This window comes from Lepisosteus oculatus, chromosome 12, assembly GCF_040954835.1.
Source record: "Lepisosteus oculatus isolate fLepOcu1 chromosome 12, fLepOcu1.hap2, whole genome shotgun sequence".
In the NCBI taxonomy this organism is placed as follows: Eukaryota; Metazoa; Chordata; class Actinopteri; order Semionotiformes; family Lepisosteidae; genus Lepisosteus; species Lepisosteus oculatus.
Genome location: NC_090707.1, coordinates 2,104,320 through 2,124,541, shown reverse-complemented (window position 1 = coordinate 2,124,541; position 20,222 = coordinate 2,104,320). Strand labels below are relative to the sequence as shown.

Genomic DNA, 20,222 nt, shown 5'->3' with positions numbered 1-20,222 from the left:
TAAAACAGGCGATACATGCAAGAATGAAATACAAGACACACAAACTGATTTTGACATTCATTTTACATTTTAACATTTTACAACATTTTATTTTAGTTTCTCTGTTCCAAAATGCTAGATGCAAGTCAGCAAATATGGCTTGTGTCTGTAATTTTCTCTAATTTGAAACTTTTTATCCTGGGAGATCTTATGTTTTAGGTGACTCCAGTAAGCTGTACACTGATTTCTAGGAAAACAGGTGGACATTTTCTCTTCTCTTATAACAGTCTTTGTGACAGTTATATTACAGTACCTTACATTGACACAGTGTTTCTTTTTTTACTGCTGTCTAATGACTCTAGATAACTGAAACTGATGTTGATGAATACATGAGGAACTGACTCAGATCAGATGCATTGTACTACAGTAGTAACTGAGTAATTGAGAAACTTCAAGAGTCTGTAAAATGGTATAAAATGTTAACACTTGCTTTAAGTTTAGCTAAATACTTATTTTTACTTGTTTACTCGTATTTTATTTGAATTGAATATATATGTTTAAGTTTGCATTTATGTAAATCATTCATATTATTTTTTATGTATGGTTATGCATGGGTGGCATGGTGGTGCACTGGTTAGTCTTGTTTCCCCATAGCTCTGGGGCCCTGGGTTCGGTTCCAGACCCGGTGTGCTGTCTCCGTGCGTGCATTCTTCACTGCATGTTCTTCCCGTGTTCGTGTGGGTTTTTTGCCAGGTGCTCTGGTTTCCTCGCACAGTTCAAAGACACGGAACACTGGGAACACTTGCCCAGGTGTGTGCGTGCCCTGTGTTGGACTAGCATCCTGCCTTGCACCCGTAGCTTACCAGCATAGGCTCTGGCTCCACCGCAACCCTGCTTTGGAGAAAGCATTTAAAAAATGGATGGGTGTTCATGTGTATTGTGAAGATTCATAAGAATCTTAGTATTCTGGTCATTGAAATTCCCTTTCAGTAGTATGCTCATAAATGTGAGCATGGGCATTATTTTCCAGTTCACATTTGTTCCAGTTGCCAAAACAGTGGTTCTGTTCAAAAGAAAATAATTTAATGATACGTGATCTAAAGTGCCCCTAACAGTTTAAAAAACTGAATATTTTAGAGGCTGAAAACTGTGTACTTGGACTAAATTTTTTTTTGTAAAATGTCATTACCTTAAGCAATCAAAACCAAATTAAGTTTTGGGTTCTTCAGAAAGGGACTTTTTCACAGTAAATGTGGTATTGCACATTAAATACTTATGCGATCTATGTATGCTCTTAATCCGTATTTGCAATGTATGCACTTTTATCGCTTTCAACACAAGTGTGAAATATGCTGCTATAGAGTTCCATAGTGCACTTCTTGAAAGTACATCTTTGCTGTTGTTGACTGCAAAAGATGTGACTAAAGATTTTGTCTATAGCAAAAATTACCAAAATGTGAACTATGTTTGGAAATACTGTAGGCGAATGATAAGTTCAGTAAATTTATTTCTTCCCACTTATTGATTGTGGGTTTTAAATCAGAAACAAATAATAGCAGACCTTTTCGAATTTCCTGAAAATCGTGTGGTTTCTAGAACATTAGCCAGTGTTTTGTTTTCTGAAAAAAATGCAAAGGCATACTTTTCCATCAAAATACAGTCATTTTAAGAGATCTGCAGTTGAGCTGGCTATATTCATTTTATTCATAATGCTATTTTATTATGCTAATAAGTAACTGAAATTTTGATTAAATTAAATTTCAGCCTATACCATATTAACACATTACATGTCTTCCCAGCAAATGGAAATTTCCTTATGATGTTATCCGAAATAAAATAGATTATCAAATGTAAAATTATTCTCTATATACAAAGGTATTTTATAAGGAACACCAGGTTAAGTTTGTTTTTAAGACTGTATGATTACTATGAGAATGTATGTTAGGTTTTTTTGTTGTATTACAATACTTCGGGGACAGAGCTGTACAGAGACTTCTCATTCTGCCTTTTGTGTATATGAGGTTAAAGATAACAGCCATGGACGGCCATTTCATCCTAATTGGGGTTCATCAGCATGTCATAGCCAGTTTAAACCAGCGAGACAGACGCAATCACTGTGCTTCATAGGTCAAAGTGGGAGGGGACACATCAGGGGACACTGGGCACCCATTCTGTGCCAATTGTACAGGTGGAGAACCGGGAAATGGGTTTAGCAGTTGAATTAAGAGAACTTTAGGGAAGCTAGGTTGTCAGCTCGCTGTGGAGACTGGACACTATGGTTAACACACTTACTCTTATGAACAGGATCATAGGATCTTTAATTTGCAAGTAGTCAGCACCTTGGTTCCATCAACTCATCTGAAAGAGAGCATCTCCTAAGGTGCAGTCTCTCTGGGTACCAGACTGGGGCGCTGGTTTAGAAATTGAGTGCCAGCAACACCTGCAGAAGCTACCTGGATTTCCCATCCCGGTATTGACCAGGCCCAATTTTCCTTAGCTTCTAGAGTCTGACGAGATCAGGCCACAGTTTTGTGTTTTAGCCTGGCTGTTTGTTATGGGATGGTCCTGGAACCACATTGAGACATCCGAATGCTTCCACTGACTCCGCACTGCCAATTTGTTCTGATCACTTGTTTTTATTTTGACGTCACATATTGGACTGTGTTTTCTGTTTGTGTGTGTTTCAGGACACAGACAATATTCCCATGAGTGTTCTGCTGATTGAAGCCTTCTATGGGGGCTCCCATAAGCAGCTGATCGACCTGCTCCAGGAGAATGTGAAAGACTGTGTCACCTATTCTTTACCAGCCAAGAAATGGCACTGGAGGGCAAGAACTGCTGCTCTGTATTTCATGCAGGCTGTTCCCCACAGTGTCACCTACAGGTCAGTACTGTGCTGACAGTTACTACAAGAACTGCTGTAGGATTTTAGGTCCAGTTCAGCGCTGACCTTTAGCTTCATAATTCTCCTCATTTTACTCTAAACCAAATTACTTCTGTTATATCATTAACAGTATCAGATATCACATGTTTTGACATTTCAAAGTAAGATTATATTTAGTATCTATATACATACAGATATGTTAAAATCTTTGAGTTTGTGGCGAGTAACTTTAATGATCTAATTGGAAACAGTACATGCTAATAACTGTAATTTTATAAAACAGCATGAATTGAGCATGAAATGATGATGATGAACAATATGTTTTTGAATGCAAATGTGGTGTTCTCCATGAACTCTGTGTGCCTCCCCCTTTCCCAGTGCTTGAATTTGATTCTGAATTGAAAGTCCATGTCCTTACGTTTCTGGGTTTAGCCGTACCAGTATGTGTGTTTATGCCAGTGCAGGATGGTGAAGACACCAGAAATAACTAACTGGCATTGCTGTATCTGGCAGCTGTGCCAGCTGTGTGTACAGACAGGGCTGATTCTAGATTCTCTTTGATCACTTTACTAGTAATTACTCACAGATAGACATGCATTAGGCCAGTGTTTTAAATCCTGGTTCTTGTGGGAGTCCCCAGAATAGCTTGGCATCACCAAGATAGCGTTGGTCATCTTATTCTAGCGATATCATGACAGCATGGCCCTAAGATCATGACGGAGAGGTTTGACTTTGCTGAGGGCATTGGCATAAAGTAGGGTGTAGGTGGAAGGTTAACATCTTCTACAGTCAACACTATAAAGTCATCTGGTTCTGTGTCACCAGTTCTGTGGGCTTCCTTTCATTTCTGACAGCCGCGAAGTGATGGTTTCTATATCTTCATGAGCCTCCTGTGTTATCAGCAAGAATACAGGGTCAATGTAAACAGGAACAGTAGGCTAGCTGGTGCTAGATGGTTAGTGGAAAAGTAGCTTTATATCAAATATGACAGGTTTATTTTCTAATTTTGTAAATTGCCTTGGGAAAATCCCTTGCCTGTAAAAGTTACTGACTCACTTTTTTGGTTTATAACAGAATTATTTGTCACTGTTGCTAAACTATTTTTTTGATGATTACATTTTTCCATGATGTCAGGAATGCTTATTTAATATATTAAGAAATTTTAATATTTCTAAATTATTTTTTTAAAACAATGTGAAAGGTTAGGTTTCAGTCTTTTTTTCCCAATTTATTTACATTTCAAGACTGACAATTTGCCACAGATGTTACCTGTTCTTAATCCATTAGCTTTCAGCCTTAACATAGGATTCTTAAAGTGAATATTCAAACATTTCTAACAGTTTTTTAATCTGAAGTGGCTTTAGTATAAATCTAATTTATTGTATGTGACATTTTATTGGTGTTATAAAATCAATAAAACATTTGTCAAATTTGTATAGCATTTTTTAAATATGTGCAGAAAGGTTCTAAAACACTCATATGATTTAATTGTAATCTTCTAAAAGTGAAATTGGGTAAAATAACAGATCAGACACATTATTACTGTTTTGAGATTATATCTTCATCATCATTTATGGTGCCAGCCAGCACTGCCTTTCCTTTGGCCTGGGTGACCTCTTATACTTGATACGTTGTGGATTGTAGAAGGGAATGGGGCAATCATTTCTTGTTTCACAGCACGCAGCTCAAAGCTTAGCTTCGTGAGCCATTGCAGTTACCCTAACTCACACAGGTTCAGGTTCTGAAGAGCTCAACTTGTTCATCCCTTGTTATTCTGCTAATTTGGGTGATTTAAGGAAAATTATGCACATTTCAATGTGGTCATAAACGATATTATTCATGCACAGGTGCTGTGCTAAGCTGCTTCAGAATGATAATTAAGCTAATCTTTTTTTCTCTTTTTGCCTTTCACACATTCACTTTGTTCAGTGATTTCTCCTGTGTCAATAATGTGCATGATTGCAGCCTCTCTCCCTATCCATTGTTCGATGCTTTTCAAAATGAAAACTCACTAGCAACTGAGACCAGATCTGTATTTTCCCTAGAGCTCCTTGGTGTTCTAAGAAATAGTTGCCAAGTCAAATTAAAGTAAAAAAGTTTGTGACTGATAAATATACTTAGAATTTTCCCCTGGGACTTAGTTTTTGAAGTTTAATTTTGCAAAATAGATCTTAATAAGTTCAGTCTGACTGCTGGAGTTTTTAAATCGTGGAAGAGTATGGATTTAAGATGTCAGTACATTTTGGTTCTATGACTGGACACATTTTACAGTGGCCCATATTTACTTTCAAAGCTATAGTTGTTCAGTCTAATCTACTATGTTTAATATATCGAGAGTTTTTTTTTCCGAAAACGTGTACATCCAGAGAGCAAATTAGAAGCTAATATAAAGGTTATTTCTCCTTATGTTTCATGATACTGAAAGGAATATTACCGTACCTGTTTAAATAAACTCAATTTTGGCTTCCCCTGTCTCAAAGATTTTCTGACTTGGCAGTGGAAGATATTTGGCAATGATATCTATAACAGAAGGCTGCATGGAGGTTTTAAATAATTGTCATTGAAGTAATTTAAGTTGTCATGTAAGATGTCATTTAGTCATGTAGGTGTCTCCATCAACAGCAACTTCATTTCTAAAGATAAAGAGAGTGTTTTGTCTCTTCAAAATGAAGTACAGTAGAGCAAGACAGAACTTTTCAGACCATACTGAGATGTTGATTACATATTAACTGTATGTTTTCAGGGGCTTTCTTCAATATCATTTGAAGAAAACAGTGGTAGGAGGGGGAAATCCCTGTATTTATGTTACTTTTTTCACCAATTAATGCAGAAGAAAAAAATAAAGAGAAGTGTCAGAGAGTGTGCCTCAGGTTCTGATGAAGCTGAGTTTATTTTGTATGGTTTCCTGGTAGTACCGCACAAAAGGGAGTAGCCTTGAAATGACTTTTGAAGCCCCCTTTTATGAAAGTGTTATACTGTACCTGGTCAAAAATAAATCCTATCCAGGGCAATGTTTTTGCTATTATCTGTGATAACAGTGGATAAAAAAGCTTTGAATTTTGTTCTCTCTTTTTATTAGTTTTAAGTGATATAGGATGAACCCAACCTAAAATATTTCAACATTTCTTTGACAAAATGTGTTGGACTACAAAGCTGTGCAAGTATACGTTTAATGTTTTGCTATATATAGTATATGGCTTTGCTTTTAGGCATGGAGTAACTTTTTATTTGAAGTAGCTTAATTAATTTTAAAACCAGCTCAGTTTACATTCATGAAATGTAAAAGAACCTACGCAATCACTGAGGTTAGAGAAAATGGTCAAATATTTTCATTTAGCCTCTAGAGCATGGGTCCTTGTTAAACTGTAATGTACCATCCTAATTGTCTTCTTACTTTACGTTACTGAGGATCTACATCTGAAAAACATTAAACAAAAACTGCAGCAGCCATCCTTTGAGAAACACATCAGATGATTCTACAAATGGCAAGGAAGGCATTTATTTTTTACTAATGAACACCTGCTACTGTAGAATCATGAATTGCAAGAGAAGGGCCAGCAGGAGCAAGCCATGACCTAAAAAAACAGTTATCTAACAATGATTACTGAAGCTGCTGTTGTGCTTTCCAAAAAGTTGATAGGTGGGCCGCTTACAGGAAACTGGGAAAGAGATGAATCTGAAAATTTTAAGCTCTACCCTCCCACACAGGCTTCTGCTTTGCAAGTTACATTCATACCTAAATGTCTGGCTCTGGTCAATATTAGTGTTTCTAAAAGAACCGCTAGAAAGTCAAATCGGTGGTATTTATTGGTACTCATCCAGCACAGATCACAAGTGTTATCTTGAAAATCTATTTAAATTGCTGTATACATTTGAGCTAATGCACTAAAAAGCTTTGTCAAACCCCTGCTTTGAACATCACTGTTCAATAACAGAAAGAAACAACACATAATGAACAAGGGCACTTCTGAACCTCAGAAAAAAGGAGAAGTGTACATCTTTTGTAGCTGATAATAAATACCAAAATGTCTACTTTTTTGTTAATTTAGGTTTCCAAATCATCTGTTAATATGTACATTTTGAGTGCTAAGTCCCTACTAAATTATGCCTCCTGAATTGTCTTGATAATATTTTGAAAGTGTTTTTTATCCCTTTTTTTATTTTGAAAATTTGTAATAATAACATTTTGATTCTTAATTTCAGCTCATTTTTAAAATAAAGGCACCAAAATTAATTCTTCACCCCTTACCTGATGATTCTGAGGTATCAGTAATTCATATTCCTACATAGATTCACCAAGCTGAATGAGTGGTAAAAGACCCATTAATCCGTATCAGTTGTCTGACTGTGTGTGAACTGAGACAGGTGGAGGAATCTTCTCCAAAGAGAAGATAATTGCTGCCAACAGAAGCAATGTTTGAAGTGAGAACAGTTTTTTTCCCATAAATTTGCACCAAGTCTTTTCTCTAAAGGAATACAATTCTTTCATACAACTTGCTGAACTGTATAACAGACCTTAAACAAAATGCCTTTCCCTAAATTCATATAATGGTAATTTCTTTATTGTGCAAACACCTGGTTTGTAGAAAAATTCAAACACAACCTTCTGATACCAGCCTGATGTTGAGTTTCTTTCTTCTGTGCCAATGGATTTTTCCCTTATTGAATCAGGTTTGCTGTATAATTTAGTGAAAATGCGTACTGGAGTGCAGCTTGTTGCTTTCCATGGCTGTTAATTTTGTTTTAACCAGGACCAAACTGTTAAATGATATCGGGAAACAACAAAACACAGTTGTTTGAATGCGAGAACATTTGAGAATAATCTAATGATACAATATGGATCAGCATGCACAATGATTAATAGAATCGTAAATGGGGTGTTTAACCATGACATTACGTTTTGCGAATGTGGTGTGTGGTTTGAAAATGAATGCAACTCGTACGTACATCTAACACAACTCTTAATTTCCTTTATACTGTAGCTGTGCTTTTTGATGTCACATGGAAAGTTTACTATATCTTATTGATGAAAGGTTTTCACTTGTTCAAAATGTGTGACATACTTCACTAAAGAAACATTTAAAAAGTTTCACTATATGATTAAGGGATGCCAGCAAGAAAAAAAAAAATCACAAAATGTTAGAAAGGAAATCCTCTACTCTCTAGACAAATTGTCAGGCCTATGCAGTGAAAATAGCAGCTGTGAAAGGTACAGTACTTACAGTTCATTCTGGTTTATTTGTTGCAAATATTGATATTCTAATATTGCATGAGAACATTTAAATCTGTTTTTTTCTTCAAAACCCAATTTTCATTAACAAATGATATAAACTAAGCTTTCTAGCCATGATCAGAATGTAGAAAACAGTTTAGGAACAAGTAGGGGATGATTCCATGCTGAAAAGTAGAAATAAAAAAAGATGTTGGCTGTAGAGCGTTCTTCAGGTGTGAGCGTGGACTCCTCTACATGTGCCTGTGCAGCCCACGTGCTGACACAGCTCTCCACTACAAACTGTCTACCTTACTACTGAAAAGGTGCAGATTATGAGATTATTATCTCCTCTTGAATAGGACATGAAACTGCAATTCATTACTGGGAAAGCAAACAGAGTATTTCTGATTTATACCCACTTAATTTGCCAGTTGTTTTCAGACTTGGCTTCAGCTCCTGCACCCACAGCACAGCTCCTCCTTAGTCACACTGCACCTGATAGGAGAGTTTGAGCTCGCGAGTGGCTCGAACCTGCGACACCTGAGCCGTAGAGCTTAATCTGTGCTTCAGGGGTGCACCTTTTCACTGCCTCTGCTACTGACGAAAACAAGTCTATAGAGAGCACATTTATTCATCGTTATACCAATATGAATTGTTCACATTCCACTTGTTTGTTTTTGGAAATTTAAAAACTGGGTTTGTTTCATTTCTGCAGAATTCATAATGGATTTCATTACGGAATCAGTAATGCTTTATTGAATGCCGTTTAATCTAAGTTACCAAGGAGTACTAATTGGGAAACCAAACATAGATGGTTTGGAGTTCATTCATGAAGGCTGTGTAGAAGTTGATTTTGTTTGACCCATGAAAAGCCCTGAGTCACCTCCCATGTTCTCTCTCACACCATCATACACCTGTTCCAATGCAAAGGTTGTTCTTCTTAATGACATAATTTGCACATACAGGCCTAACCACGGGCTTTGCTTCCGTTTCCTGGTCGAGCCAAGTGTGGTTTCAAGAAAGCAAAGTAGGCACTGCGAGGGCACGGCTCTAAGCGGATGTGTACAGATGTGTGTTCCGTCTGTCCTTGCGATTGCATGACTTGTTAGGTGAGGGAGGCACCCCGGCCTCTGCACTAATGGGTGAGTAATGAGACAGCGATCCCAGCCACGTCCCTCATGGGGATAAAACTGGGGACTGTTGAGAGAAAACATTAGCCAACCAGACCTGTTTACCGCCTCTGCCATTTGGACGAAACCTGAGTACACAGTGAAAACACGTAGATGTGGGGAGAACATGCAAATGATATGCACAGACCAGCTCCTAAGGCTGGAAGTGAAACCCCGAGCCCTGCAGCTGTGAGACACTAGTGCTAACCATCATTGCCATTGAGCTGCCCCTACTGGGGGTGTACCTGTCTACTATAAGCTACTACCTAGAGAGCCCTTATCATGCTTGCAAACAGGCCTCTGATACAATGGGATTGAAAAGTTTAGCTTTTAGTTGATAATTAGAGCATTTAATTACTTAGCATAAGATGTTTGTATATAATGTAAAACATATATTTTTGTTCTTGTGCTGCATAATTGCCATCATTGGACATGCCAGTAGAAAGGAAGTTTTAGAAATGCATTGTTTTGTGCCTGCTGGCAAAAGGATACGCATAACCACGCTTTTACTACAGCATTTGCATGGTTGTTACGTTGAGTTTTAATTTGACTTGGGATTTAATACTGGCTGTTTTAACCTTATTGCAGATCTGCAGGTGTTAAGTGAGGGGTATTTCAATCCCTGTGCAGCAGGGGAAGAAATATTGTGAGTCAGAGGCTGTAGAAAACCACCACAACTTGTTTGGCTTTACTAAGCTGTTAACATTGAAACATCCGAGCAGGTATCTTCCATCGGGAAAACTACATTGTTGCTGTCTGTTACACCAGTTTCTTAGTGTTTAGAGAACATGGTGGCATTTATCTTAAAATGTACAAAGGAGCCTTTGTGTTTGCTTAGTGGTCTTTTAACCTTAGTGATCTCTGAGAGCCGCTAAACACCTGACTTTGGGGAATTTATGTTTTAGACCCAAAGATGCTGCTGCTGCTACTGCTATATACTAGTAATAATAACGTACCCATCCAACCCTCCCTTACAGCTATTATCCGAAGCGCTTTGCTCTCTCTAACCTGGAGGGGGCAAGGCACAAAGTGAGGCTGCACCCTGAGCTGAGCAAAATTCACTGAAGGCACCACAGCCCAACAGTCAAACCCGAGATTCAACATCTGTGGGGCAGCAGTGCTGAGCTCCAAGTAGGAAAGCTTGTTTGGTTTTTCGTAGCAAAGTGATCAACCGTTTTTTGAAAGAAGCTGGGGTGTCGACTTGCACAGCACACTCGGGTAGTTTGTTATAGGATCCCACAACTCTATGAGTAAAGAGGTTATTAAAATTATAATGATAAAAAAACAGCAACAACATCAACACTTCTGCATGTCCTAGGAATATTATGTGGTGTAAAAGTTAGTTTTTTTTTCAAAAATTATCCTTATGGGTGTTGTGTTTGTATACATAGAGTGTATTTGTGTGTACATCGTAGAAGAATTATTAAAAGAAACAATGAAAAAAATAAGTAAAGCTGAGCAAAACTTTATGAACATTAGTGTGAAAACATAATCAGATGGTGGAGGCCACAAAAAAAATCTTTGAACAAAGGAGCATCCACATCATAAATACCAAAGACCTACTAAGTTTAATAATTATAAACTTCCATGAAATATTTTTCTTGGCAGTATGTGGCATTCCATTTGCTCAACATTTTTACAGAGCCACATTTTAATCAGATTAAAAGCGGGGAAGCTGATAGGTATCAGCTTGGCTCGCAAAACTCTTTATCTGTTTCTTATTTAGTAGAAGTACTATTGTTACTGATGTGGCATAATTTAAAAAGCCTTTCTTTTGAATAGTCACAGGTGTGGAATTGTTGCTTGCGGGAAGCAAGAGTTGATTAGCCTTTAGAGTAAATAGCATTTAGCAAAAGATTTTACTGTATATTTACCATTAACTGACTAACTTTGCTTTTTCACACCTTTTAAAAATAAAGTCACACTTGCTAAAAATACTACTACTGGGGAATTGTCTGTTTAACTGAAAAATAATACTATAACCTGTAACCCTTAGATAATTACAAACTTATTTTTCTCTCTAGGAATAAGTAAATAAGTAAACACAATACTGCATGGTGTTACACAGTTCTCAACAGGGTTTTTATGACAGATAAAAAAGATTGTCACCTTTCGCTGACATTCAGCAGGATTGTCATCTTTAAGATTGGTTTTGTTTTATAGCAAAAGAACTATTTATCCAAGACAGTAAAACAAAACAAAAAATCTTTTTTGTCTCTTTTGTAAAGCGAAGTTTAAGTAACTTTTTCAGTTTGTTGGCCTCTTGAATATATAAACCTTCGCTATACAGGATGTCCCTGAGACTATTATTGGCAGGAAAAGGTAAAAATAGAGAGTGTTCATCTGGTTTGAGTCAATGTGCTGTATTACTTGGGGGGTGGTTTTCTTTTGTACGTGGTCCTCAGATTTTGATTGAAGCTCAAGCAGTCCAGGAAATGCAAATAATCCTGATGCTGAAGATGCACAGTGACGTGATTGTGTGGCAGTACGAATGGCTCGTGGGCTCACCACATTAAAGGAACAGATGAGCCCAGCCTGGCTCAAGTTAGGGAGACTCTCGGCTTCAAAGCATAATAGGTTTGCCTCCACATCTCAAACAGAAAGCTGTGTATTTTATTAATAGCATTCATCATCTTGTTCAGTTTTGACTTTATTCAGAATTACCATAGCGTGTATCAGATGGAAAACAAAACGCCTTAAAGCAACAGTACAGTAAATAAAACTGTACCTGGAAAACTCATTTTTGTTCCTGTTGCTGAAACCATGCATTGTATTTTCTAGGTTTGATTGTGGTTTAAAAGATTGAGAATCTTGGAAATTAATTAGTGAATTAATAAGTCAGTGGAGGTTTATCGATTAATTTACATAATGCACAGGGCTTAACACTGCCTTGAAATACAGTATTGTTTAACTTGTCTGGTAACAAAGGCCAGGTTTATTTTTTAACAATTGTTTTTTTATGCAAATATCCAATTTACAGTATAATAAGGTGATATTCCTCAAGCTTGTGGATAAGTGTTGCATTTGATTGCAAAACCTGTAGAATTCTTTGTACAAATTCTTCAACTAATGGCAGAAAAAAGTAAAGATTTTCCACACAATTTATATTAATTTTGTCCTTCAAATACCTCTATTAATAGAACATGAAAACACTCAATTATCATAGCAGTATTGTAGCTTTTAAGTCTTCATTTTCATCCTCTGTGACACAGAAGTTCATCAGCATTTCATAGGCTGATTTACATAGCATTATGATATACACCATGCCCATCACTTGTGCAGTGAAGATATTTATATTTTTATTTCTTTTTTCAGAATATCGTGATTTAAGTCTGATAGCTGTCTTCAGTACTGCTTTCCAATTGGCCATCAGAAATGCAGAATGTGATTGGCTGTTACTCAGTACAAAATCCCCAGTAAATCCTTGTCAATCCAAACTCAGTGTTCCATATTATTAAACTAACAAACAACAAATACAGCTACAAAAGACCCTAATGAAAATGCAATAATTAACTCTGTAGAGGGACTTTATCATAATTTTTGACTTGATAGGAATGCTTAATCAGCTTTGCCTGATGCCCGGAACCTTTACTAGTGGGTACAAGTGTTAATAAACTTCCAGCCTCTCATTCATTAATGCTCATTTAATGTACTTGTAATGATAATGTTTAAAAAGAAAATGTTTTATCATTGTGTTGCACAAGAGCAGACAAATCTAAAACCTTATGAAAGAAATAATTAGTATCTATTTAAAGTGTTAAATACTGACCACAGTTTTAAGACACAGTTAAGCTTGTTAACTAGTGGATGTTCCATTAAGGGATTTATTCCTCATAGAGTTAACTAAGGAGTTATTATTACCTGATAATTGATTGTCATTCAAAAAGTCCAATGTGTGTATGTTACATGCAAACAAGGTTGTAAAGTTTTAATTAAAGTTCATGGAAATCACCAGAAGTTTTGGGAATCCTTTTACTTTGTTGTGTCAGTTCCTCAGTTTCAGTGTCAGTTGCCCATCAGTGTTTCCCCCAGAGCTCAGAGGGCCTTGTGTTAAATGAATGCCAGACAGAGCCTGAACCATTCTGCCTCATTGAGAGATTGATTTCAGCGAGGCCTTCATAGGGACCAACTGCAAATGTTGGTTTTTTTTTACATGCTGTAACTGAATACGTACTTAAGACATAAGGGAATATTACATACAGAGAATATGGTACGGGTGATGATAGTTTTAGATTTTTGTTTGTTTTGCCTGTCACAAATCTGAATTATAGATCACTCGTTTTAAAGTTAAATAAAATGTTTATGGTCATGAGCTAAATGTTAGATTTTTCACAAGGTATTGGCATCAAACTTCCCTTTGAATTTCTTTGGGCTTTTTTAATTATGCATTAAAATTTTGTAGTTGACTGGTGGGCTGTGGGTTCCAGTCCCCGCTGCAGTGAGGTCATTTACCCCAGTTGCTCCAGTCTACCCAGCTGTGGAACTGGGGGTACAGAATTGCTGAGGTTTAATCTGTATCAGGCTAGAAAGAAAAAAGTTTACTGGGCAGTAATTTTACAAAAAAGTGGTGCTTGCTCATCATTGAATGAATATGAATACATGTAGCTTTCATTTCAAAGAGTAGGCTGCATTGTCTTATAGATTGACATAAATTATTGGTGAAATCCATCCTTGTCCTTAAGTGAGATTTTCACTGATTTTCAAGAGGCAGAATGGTGCTGTGTTCCTCAGGGAGACTCCTCAAATTCTCTTCTAGCTCTCTGCTAGAATTTCCGATGCATTTTTACATATTACATATTTTTTCATTTATTCAACAGTATGCTGTAAATCAGGCCAGTCTTTTTTAAATGTAGGTAAAAATATGGTATGTTTTTTTATGCAGTGTGTTTTGGGCTGCTTAGCATGACCCTGTTCAAAGCTGTTAAGCCCCCCAATGTGGAAGTTCTCAAGTGACATAGGTACAGTATGTCAGAGCGCTTATTCCATTACAGGACTTTTTCAAGATTTTTAAAACATAGTATTTCCCTTGAAAGACTTCTGAAAAGTTTTCTGAACATTTACATTTTTTGCTTTTTCCCACAGAGCTCCTTATTTAATGCAGAATATTCATAGTGCTCCTATATTTCACATTGCCTAGATGAGTAGCTTTTATGTTAGCATTAAAGAGTGAAACCTGTTTATACTATAGAAGTACATAAATATTTCTCTTTTAATTGTGAAACCCTGGTGTGAATAAAGTAGGTCTTAGATAGTGTTTTTAGGCCTAATATGAAGTTAAGGGAATATTGAAAACAGTGTTTTTAGAAAGATACAATTAAAGATTTAAGTGTTGAAAAAAATTCTATTCAAATGGGACTTTTTAAGGAAGGGAAGTTTCTTAGGTGTACTCTGCTACAGAAACAGGACCTTTCATTTTGTTGAAGGTCAAAATTTGTGTTATAGTTCTATATCAAGTACATAGGAATCATGATGAGTCTGATATTCATGTCTCGCCACTTAAAATACAGCATTTCTTGTTCAGTGTTTTTTAAGGACCAAAAAGGGTTAAATCTATGCTATGGGAATATCAACTATCTGTTTATAATTTACAAACCTCTCTCAGGTAAGCCATTGATGTAAAAAAAAGTTGTAGTGCTTCCTAAAGCAAATAGCTCAGAGCCGTAGTCTAAAAAAATTCCCTTAACCAAACACCTGATAAATCCCATACGAGTTTGAAAAACACATTGCAGAGCAACATGCTTCCTTAGAAATTAAGAGGAGAATCACACACTGAAGGACATGGTTTTCCCAAGAGGGTAGTTTATGAAAACATGATTTATTTTCTGTGTTTAAGTAGATATTATAATTGTATTTAAAGTCTTGACTCTTGTTTGCAAATCTGTTAATTCCATACATCTGGGAGACTGTAAGAAACCACAGATTTGCAGATTTACAGAAAGTTTTAATCTTGAGCATAATGCGTTAGACTCCATCTTGATGGGGGGCAATACTTTTATTTCTCCAGTTGCTTGCAAATTTAAAACTACAATCCAAATTGTGTATGCTTTCACAATGCTTTCTATATTATGTTGCACCGCTCTCTTCCCAGTCATAAACGCGCCCTTTCAAATTTAATAGTAAAAGTTTGCTCTGAAACCACACAAAACCGTGACTCTGCTTAGTGCTCTGTGACTCCTCCAATTGCTTTGCTAATGTGTCACATCCAGGAGATTGATGCTTGATACAGAACCTGTATTAGAGAGCCTCAGAAAACAGGTTTTCTGAAGCACCGACCTAGGGCCATGAAATCGTAGCTGTGTTTTTGCCCAGGGGACCGCAGGTAGAGCCAGGTAGAAACCATTCTTAAAAAGTCGTGATGTACTGTGTCAGGGAAAAAGTTACAGGGGGGCCCAGCTGAGCAGCGTGGAACTTGAAGGAGTCAGAGGAGCTCAGCTCTGCCGTGGTCTGGCTACTCATCAAACTGGCAGCCCGTTGTGATATGCCTCGCAAAGGCAACTTGGCAAACCTGATGTGTGGCTCTCCTCATGTGCGTTTGCCTCGCTGGGAAGAGGTGGCCATTCCGCACACCAGCACTACTGATTTCTTCCATACGATGTGTAGGTGCTTTCCAGGAGGGAAGAGCGGAGGACACAGAGCACCCTGACTAAAGCAGCCCAGGTCAAGAAGACACGAACATAAGCCCCCGTTTTGGCGATTTGGGAAAATTAAGACTGGTTGTCTGTCTGCATACAGTATTTTCAAAATAAAAAGGTTATTTTCAAAAGTAAAAAAATGCTTAATGATCTGTAATGTTTTATTTTTTATATGTTTTCTTGATAAATTCAGCATTTTAAAGATCAGTGAATGTACGATTTTATGGATAATTTCATTGGTTCAATTTTAAAATATCTGTATTTTTTAGTTTTTTCTTAAAGTTTCTTCATGTTATGTGATTTGGTTGTTGTGCTTGAGTTGGGTAACACTCACACAGGATTTGCTCATAATTTTCCTGTTCTAGTATTTTGCTTATTGTAAAGCCACACTGCACATCCCATGTCTGTGTTACTGGAAATAGAGACAGAATGCTAGCACTCAGTTATAAAACGTTTTAGCATGTTTTCAAAGATGAAAAAAGTAAACTCTCCATCATGCACGCATTTTTAAGTGAATTAATAAATTGTTATAACACTGTCAACAGCGGGGACTCAATCCTCAGAACATGCGGTGCAGGCGGCTGCAGGGCACTTTTTCCTCACGGTGCCCTGCTAATTTTTGCCAGTTTGGCCCCAGAGGGACAGTCCCCAAAGGGACGGGAAGATAGTTATCATGGTTCGTCTCTGCCCTCTCTCACAGCTTGCTAACAAATGTGCTTGCAAGTGCAAATTATGTCTTGTGTATCTCGGAATGTAAATACCCATGCTCAAACTCTTCAATAAACCCATCAGAACTCGTTAAACACAGGTCTCTGAAAGTCTTCAGGAAATTTGTTTTCTACAGCTGAGAAACTACAGTGCTGGATTTGATTTCAACCAGTGCAAGATAATGATACCCTTTCACTTTTATATATATTTTTTGTAGAGTACACTAGATATATTTATATCTATGCATATTTGTACTTATGGCATATCGTTTTTGTTTTCAGAGTTTTATTACTGAAAATGTTAAAAATACTTTAACTCCTTTTAGGAGTTTTAGGGTTGGAGATTTTTTTCTTTGTTCCTGAAAAGCTTTAGTGTCTTAAGAGGCTTACCTAAGTCAGGCATTATAGAAATTAATGTGGTTGTCCTCTTCAAGGAAATGACATACTAATTAAAGAGAAAATAATTCCTTTGTCAGCTTTGGCCTTCAGATATTGTCTTCTTCTTTGTGCAAAAATAAAAACACTCAGTCTTTGTCTGCTACTGTGTTACTATTACCAACCTCTGAGAGAGATCCCAGAAAATTTAAATAAAGAGATGTAAAAATTCAACTTGGAGCTTTTAGTGCCAATCTTTATGAGCTCAAACCTTTTAGCTGCAGTGGCCTGGTCCGAGAGCTACAAAGGCGTTGTTGAGCTTTCAGGCTGAACCTTCACACCACTCTCTTCTGTTCTTCAGGGTGCTCCTGACCAGCTCAGTCCTGAACCTGGCTGAGCTAACTGCCCTCCGGCCTGACCTGGCTGGGCTGAAAAAAGTCCTGTACTTCCACGAGAATCAGCTGGTATATCCAGTCCGGAAGAGCCAAGAGAGAGACTTTCAATATGGATACAACCAGGTTCTCTCATGGTAAAATATCCAGACTGACCTTTTATTTTTAACCTGATTCTTACACAATTTTAACAAAACCTAGACTTACTTTAGTAATAGAAGCTGATGACCTGGCTGATTTGTGTCCTGCCATCAAATTTTCAAATACCAGAATACTTTAGCAAAATACTTGTAATCCCTATCCAGAAATTCTTCATGATAACTTTAATAATAAAAAGATTGAATACTTAGGTGCTTATCACATGCTATCTGTATCACGTCATACAAGCTGGAGAGCTCTGGCTCAGGTCGAGGCTGTGCAGATGCTGATCTTCATATCTTGAAATTACAAGGAAGCACACAGGAGTGTTATTGTTCCCACAGACTGGAGGGAATCATCTGCGTGAGACATGCCGATTCCAGTGTCAGGGTCAGGGGGAAAATCTCTGTTTGGTAATGAAGGCACTGCTGCTGCTCGTCCTTTCGTACTCGAGCTGGGCTTCTGAATTTCATGAATTAAAACCTGAGGTTGTTTTGTATAAATACAACTTTAATAGTAGGTTTTGGGTTTTGCTTATGTTACAAATTTAAAATGTGAGCAAGAAACAGAGTTTTAAAAATATATCTTTTCAAAGTGTTTTCTGAAAAAAAAAGAGCTATTTTTCGTGACCTTTTCAATATTTCTCTCTTTTCAGAACAACTTATTAATTGAGAAGCTTGTGCTGGAAAGCCATTTGAATTCAAATTTCACTACGGTTTTGTCAATCATGTTATTTTTAGAGCATTAAAAGATAAGCAAGCGCCGGAGCTGTGTGTGCATCTCAGCCGAGCTGAGATTTGAATTTACGCTTGTTATCTATCAGGACTCTAGATCTTGCACATGCATAGCCAAGGGTCACTTTGTTGCTAATGAGGTGTGCAGATGCCCCATGGGGAAAGGGAGAGCTGTGCCAGACAGACTTCTACTAGAGGGCACCCACTGGTGCAGGAGTTGGCACTGACTGTGGTTAACCCAGCAGAGATCTCTGAAGCTCAGTCCTAATCTCTCCCAGTGGAAGTCAGAACTCCAAAAGACATACAGTAGGAAAAAATGGAACTTCAGTCACGTGTATTTTAAAAAATGAAACGCATAAACATATTTGATATTTTTTAACATTGAAATGAGTTAATTAGTGCAACACTGAAATGTGTATGAGCAGGTGATAGTTGTTTCCTATGTAACACTTTTGTGTGTCTATATTAAGTAGAATGGCACTTTGTAATCTTTAAGACTTTTTGGGTGATTGCAGTGACTTTTGTTGGAATGAAAATGCGCTGATAATGAACACTCATATTTCTAATATATTTATGAGAGAAGCATAGGGTGCATTTGCCTTTTTCATCCATAAATAACCTCAATGTTCTCAAAACATTTCTGTATCTGAGGTTTTCCAACGGCGCTGTAATTGGAAATAGAATATAGGGCAGTGTCGATTGATTGATTCTTAAAACATCCCACATCATTATGAAAATATGTTACTTATCTTTTAAGCATAGTTTTCCTGGATATACATATCTTTCATAAACAGCATATTCTGTCTTCTTAAAAGAAAAAAAGCTGTTAGTAATAATGGTGCAGTCTAGTCATCATTCTTCTGTGACTGGGAAGAGGATCTTCTTTTCTCAGGAACCCCTGCTGTTTGTATCCTTGCCATTTAATCGAACTAGTATTAGTTTGGTGGCTTACTATTTACCAACCTCTGAATCGTGGCTACAGACTTCATATATCCCCAAGATCTGAATTCATCCACAGGCTCTGTAAATTTCAGGATCATGAGGATGGATGAGGAACCTTATTTTTGTGATGCAGACATTTTTTTTTTACCTTGCTGTTCATGTTTTGTAAAGTTTAGTCCTGTTTAAAATAGGCAGAGACTTACAGTAAGAAACATCTCTCTGATAGTGGTATTCCAGCATGAATCAAACTAAAGTGGTATAGGAACGCAGAATAACCATCATAAATATTTTGAGGATCTGTAGATCTTAAGGGTTTGTGGAAAAGTGATCCGTAGTCTTAAGTATTATATGACACAACAACTAAAAAGTAAATAAAGATGTCAAACCAAAGGTTTTGGAAAATGTCTACAAGACAATTTTGATCCATTTATGAGAAAAGCTTCCTTTAAAAGGCACATTTTTCAGTGTTCTCGTAAAGGAAATGTGATATGCCTCTGCTGGTATCTTCGACAACAGAATTTAATTCAAATTATCCGGGGACGGAATATATGTATGTGGACTAATATATTACAGTAAATCTAAAAATACACAGCTGGATTTACAGCATATCTACACACTTTAACTGGATATGTGCAATTTATCTGCGTGCTTTATATTGGGTGTCTGCTAATCTAATACCTTTGTCTGATTGTGCAGCTTGGTGGCAGATGTGGTCGTGTTTAACTCTGCTTTCAACATGGAGTCTTTCCTCACTTCTATTCCTACCTTCATGAAGCTGATTCCAGACCACAGACCCAAAGATTTGGAAAAGCTCATCAGACCCAAGTGCCAAGTGCTCTACTTTCCTATCAAATTTCCTGATGTCAGAAGGTTGGTCTTTTCATCTTAGCAGCAGTAATTTTCTTTCCAGGGATAACCACACGTTGATTAAAAAGCAGAGTATTTGTTTTTTAATCCATCCCTGCAAGCTGGTAAAGTTTAGGTATACAGTAAACAGCAATCTAAGAGACGTTGCATGAGAAAGAGACGAAACATAAAACACTTTCAAGTTCAGTACA

At 37.1% G+C, this 20,222-nt stretch overlaps 1 protein-coding gene across 11 annotated transcripts in view; it reads left to right on the top strand.

Moving 5' to 3' along the window:
- gtdc1 (glycosyltransferase-like domain containing 1) overlaps nt 1-20,222 on the top strand; it is a 238,043-nt gene that overhangs the window by 19,532 nt on the left and 198,289 nt on the right. For 10 of the 11 annotated variants that reach the window (XM_015358382.2, XM_015358373.2, XM_015358372.2 and 7 more), the window contains exons 2-4: nt 2,667-2,863; nt 17,320-17,487; nt 19,861-20,034. In XM_015358382.2, coding sequence (XP_015213868.1) covers nt 2,685-2,863; nt 17,320-17,487; nt 19,861-20,034 — 521 coding nt within the window. In that variant the 5' untranslated portion in view covers nt 2,667-2,684. The remainder of the gene's footprint in view (nt 1-2,666; nt 2,864-17,319; nt 17,488-19,860; nt 20,035-20,222) is intronic. The other variant, XM_015358381.2, reaches the window with a different exon arrangement.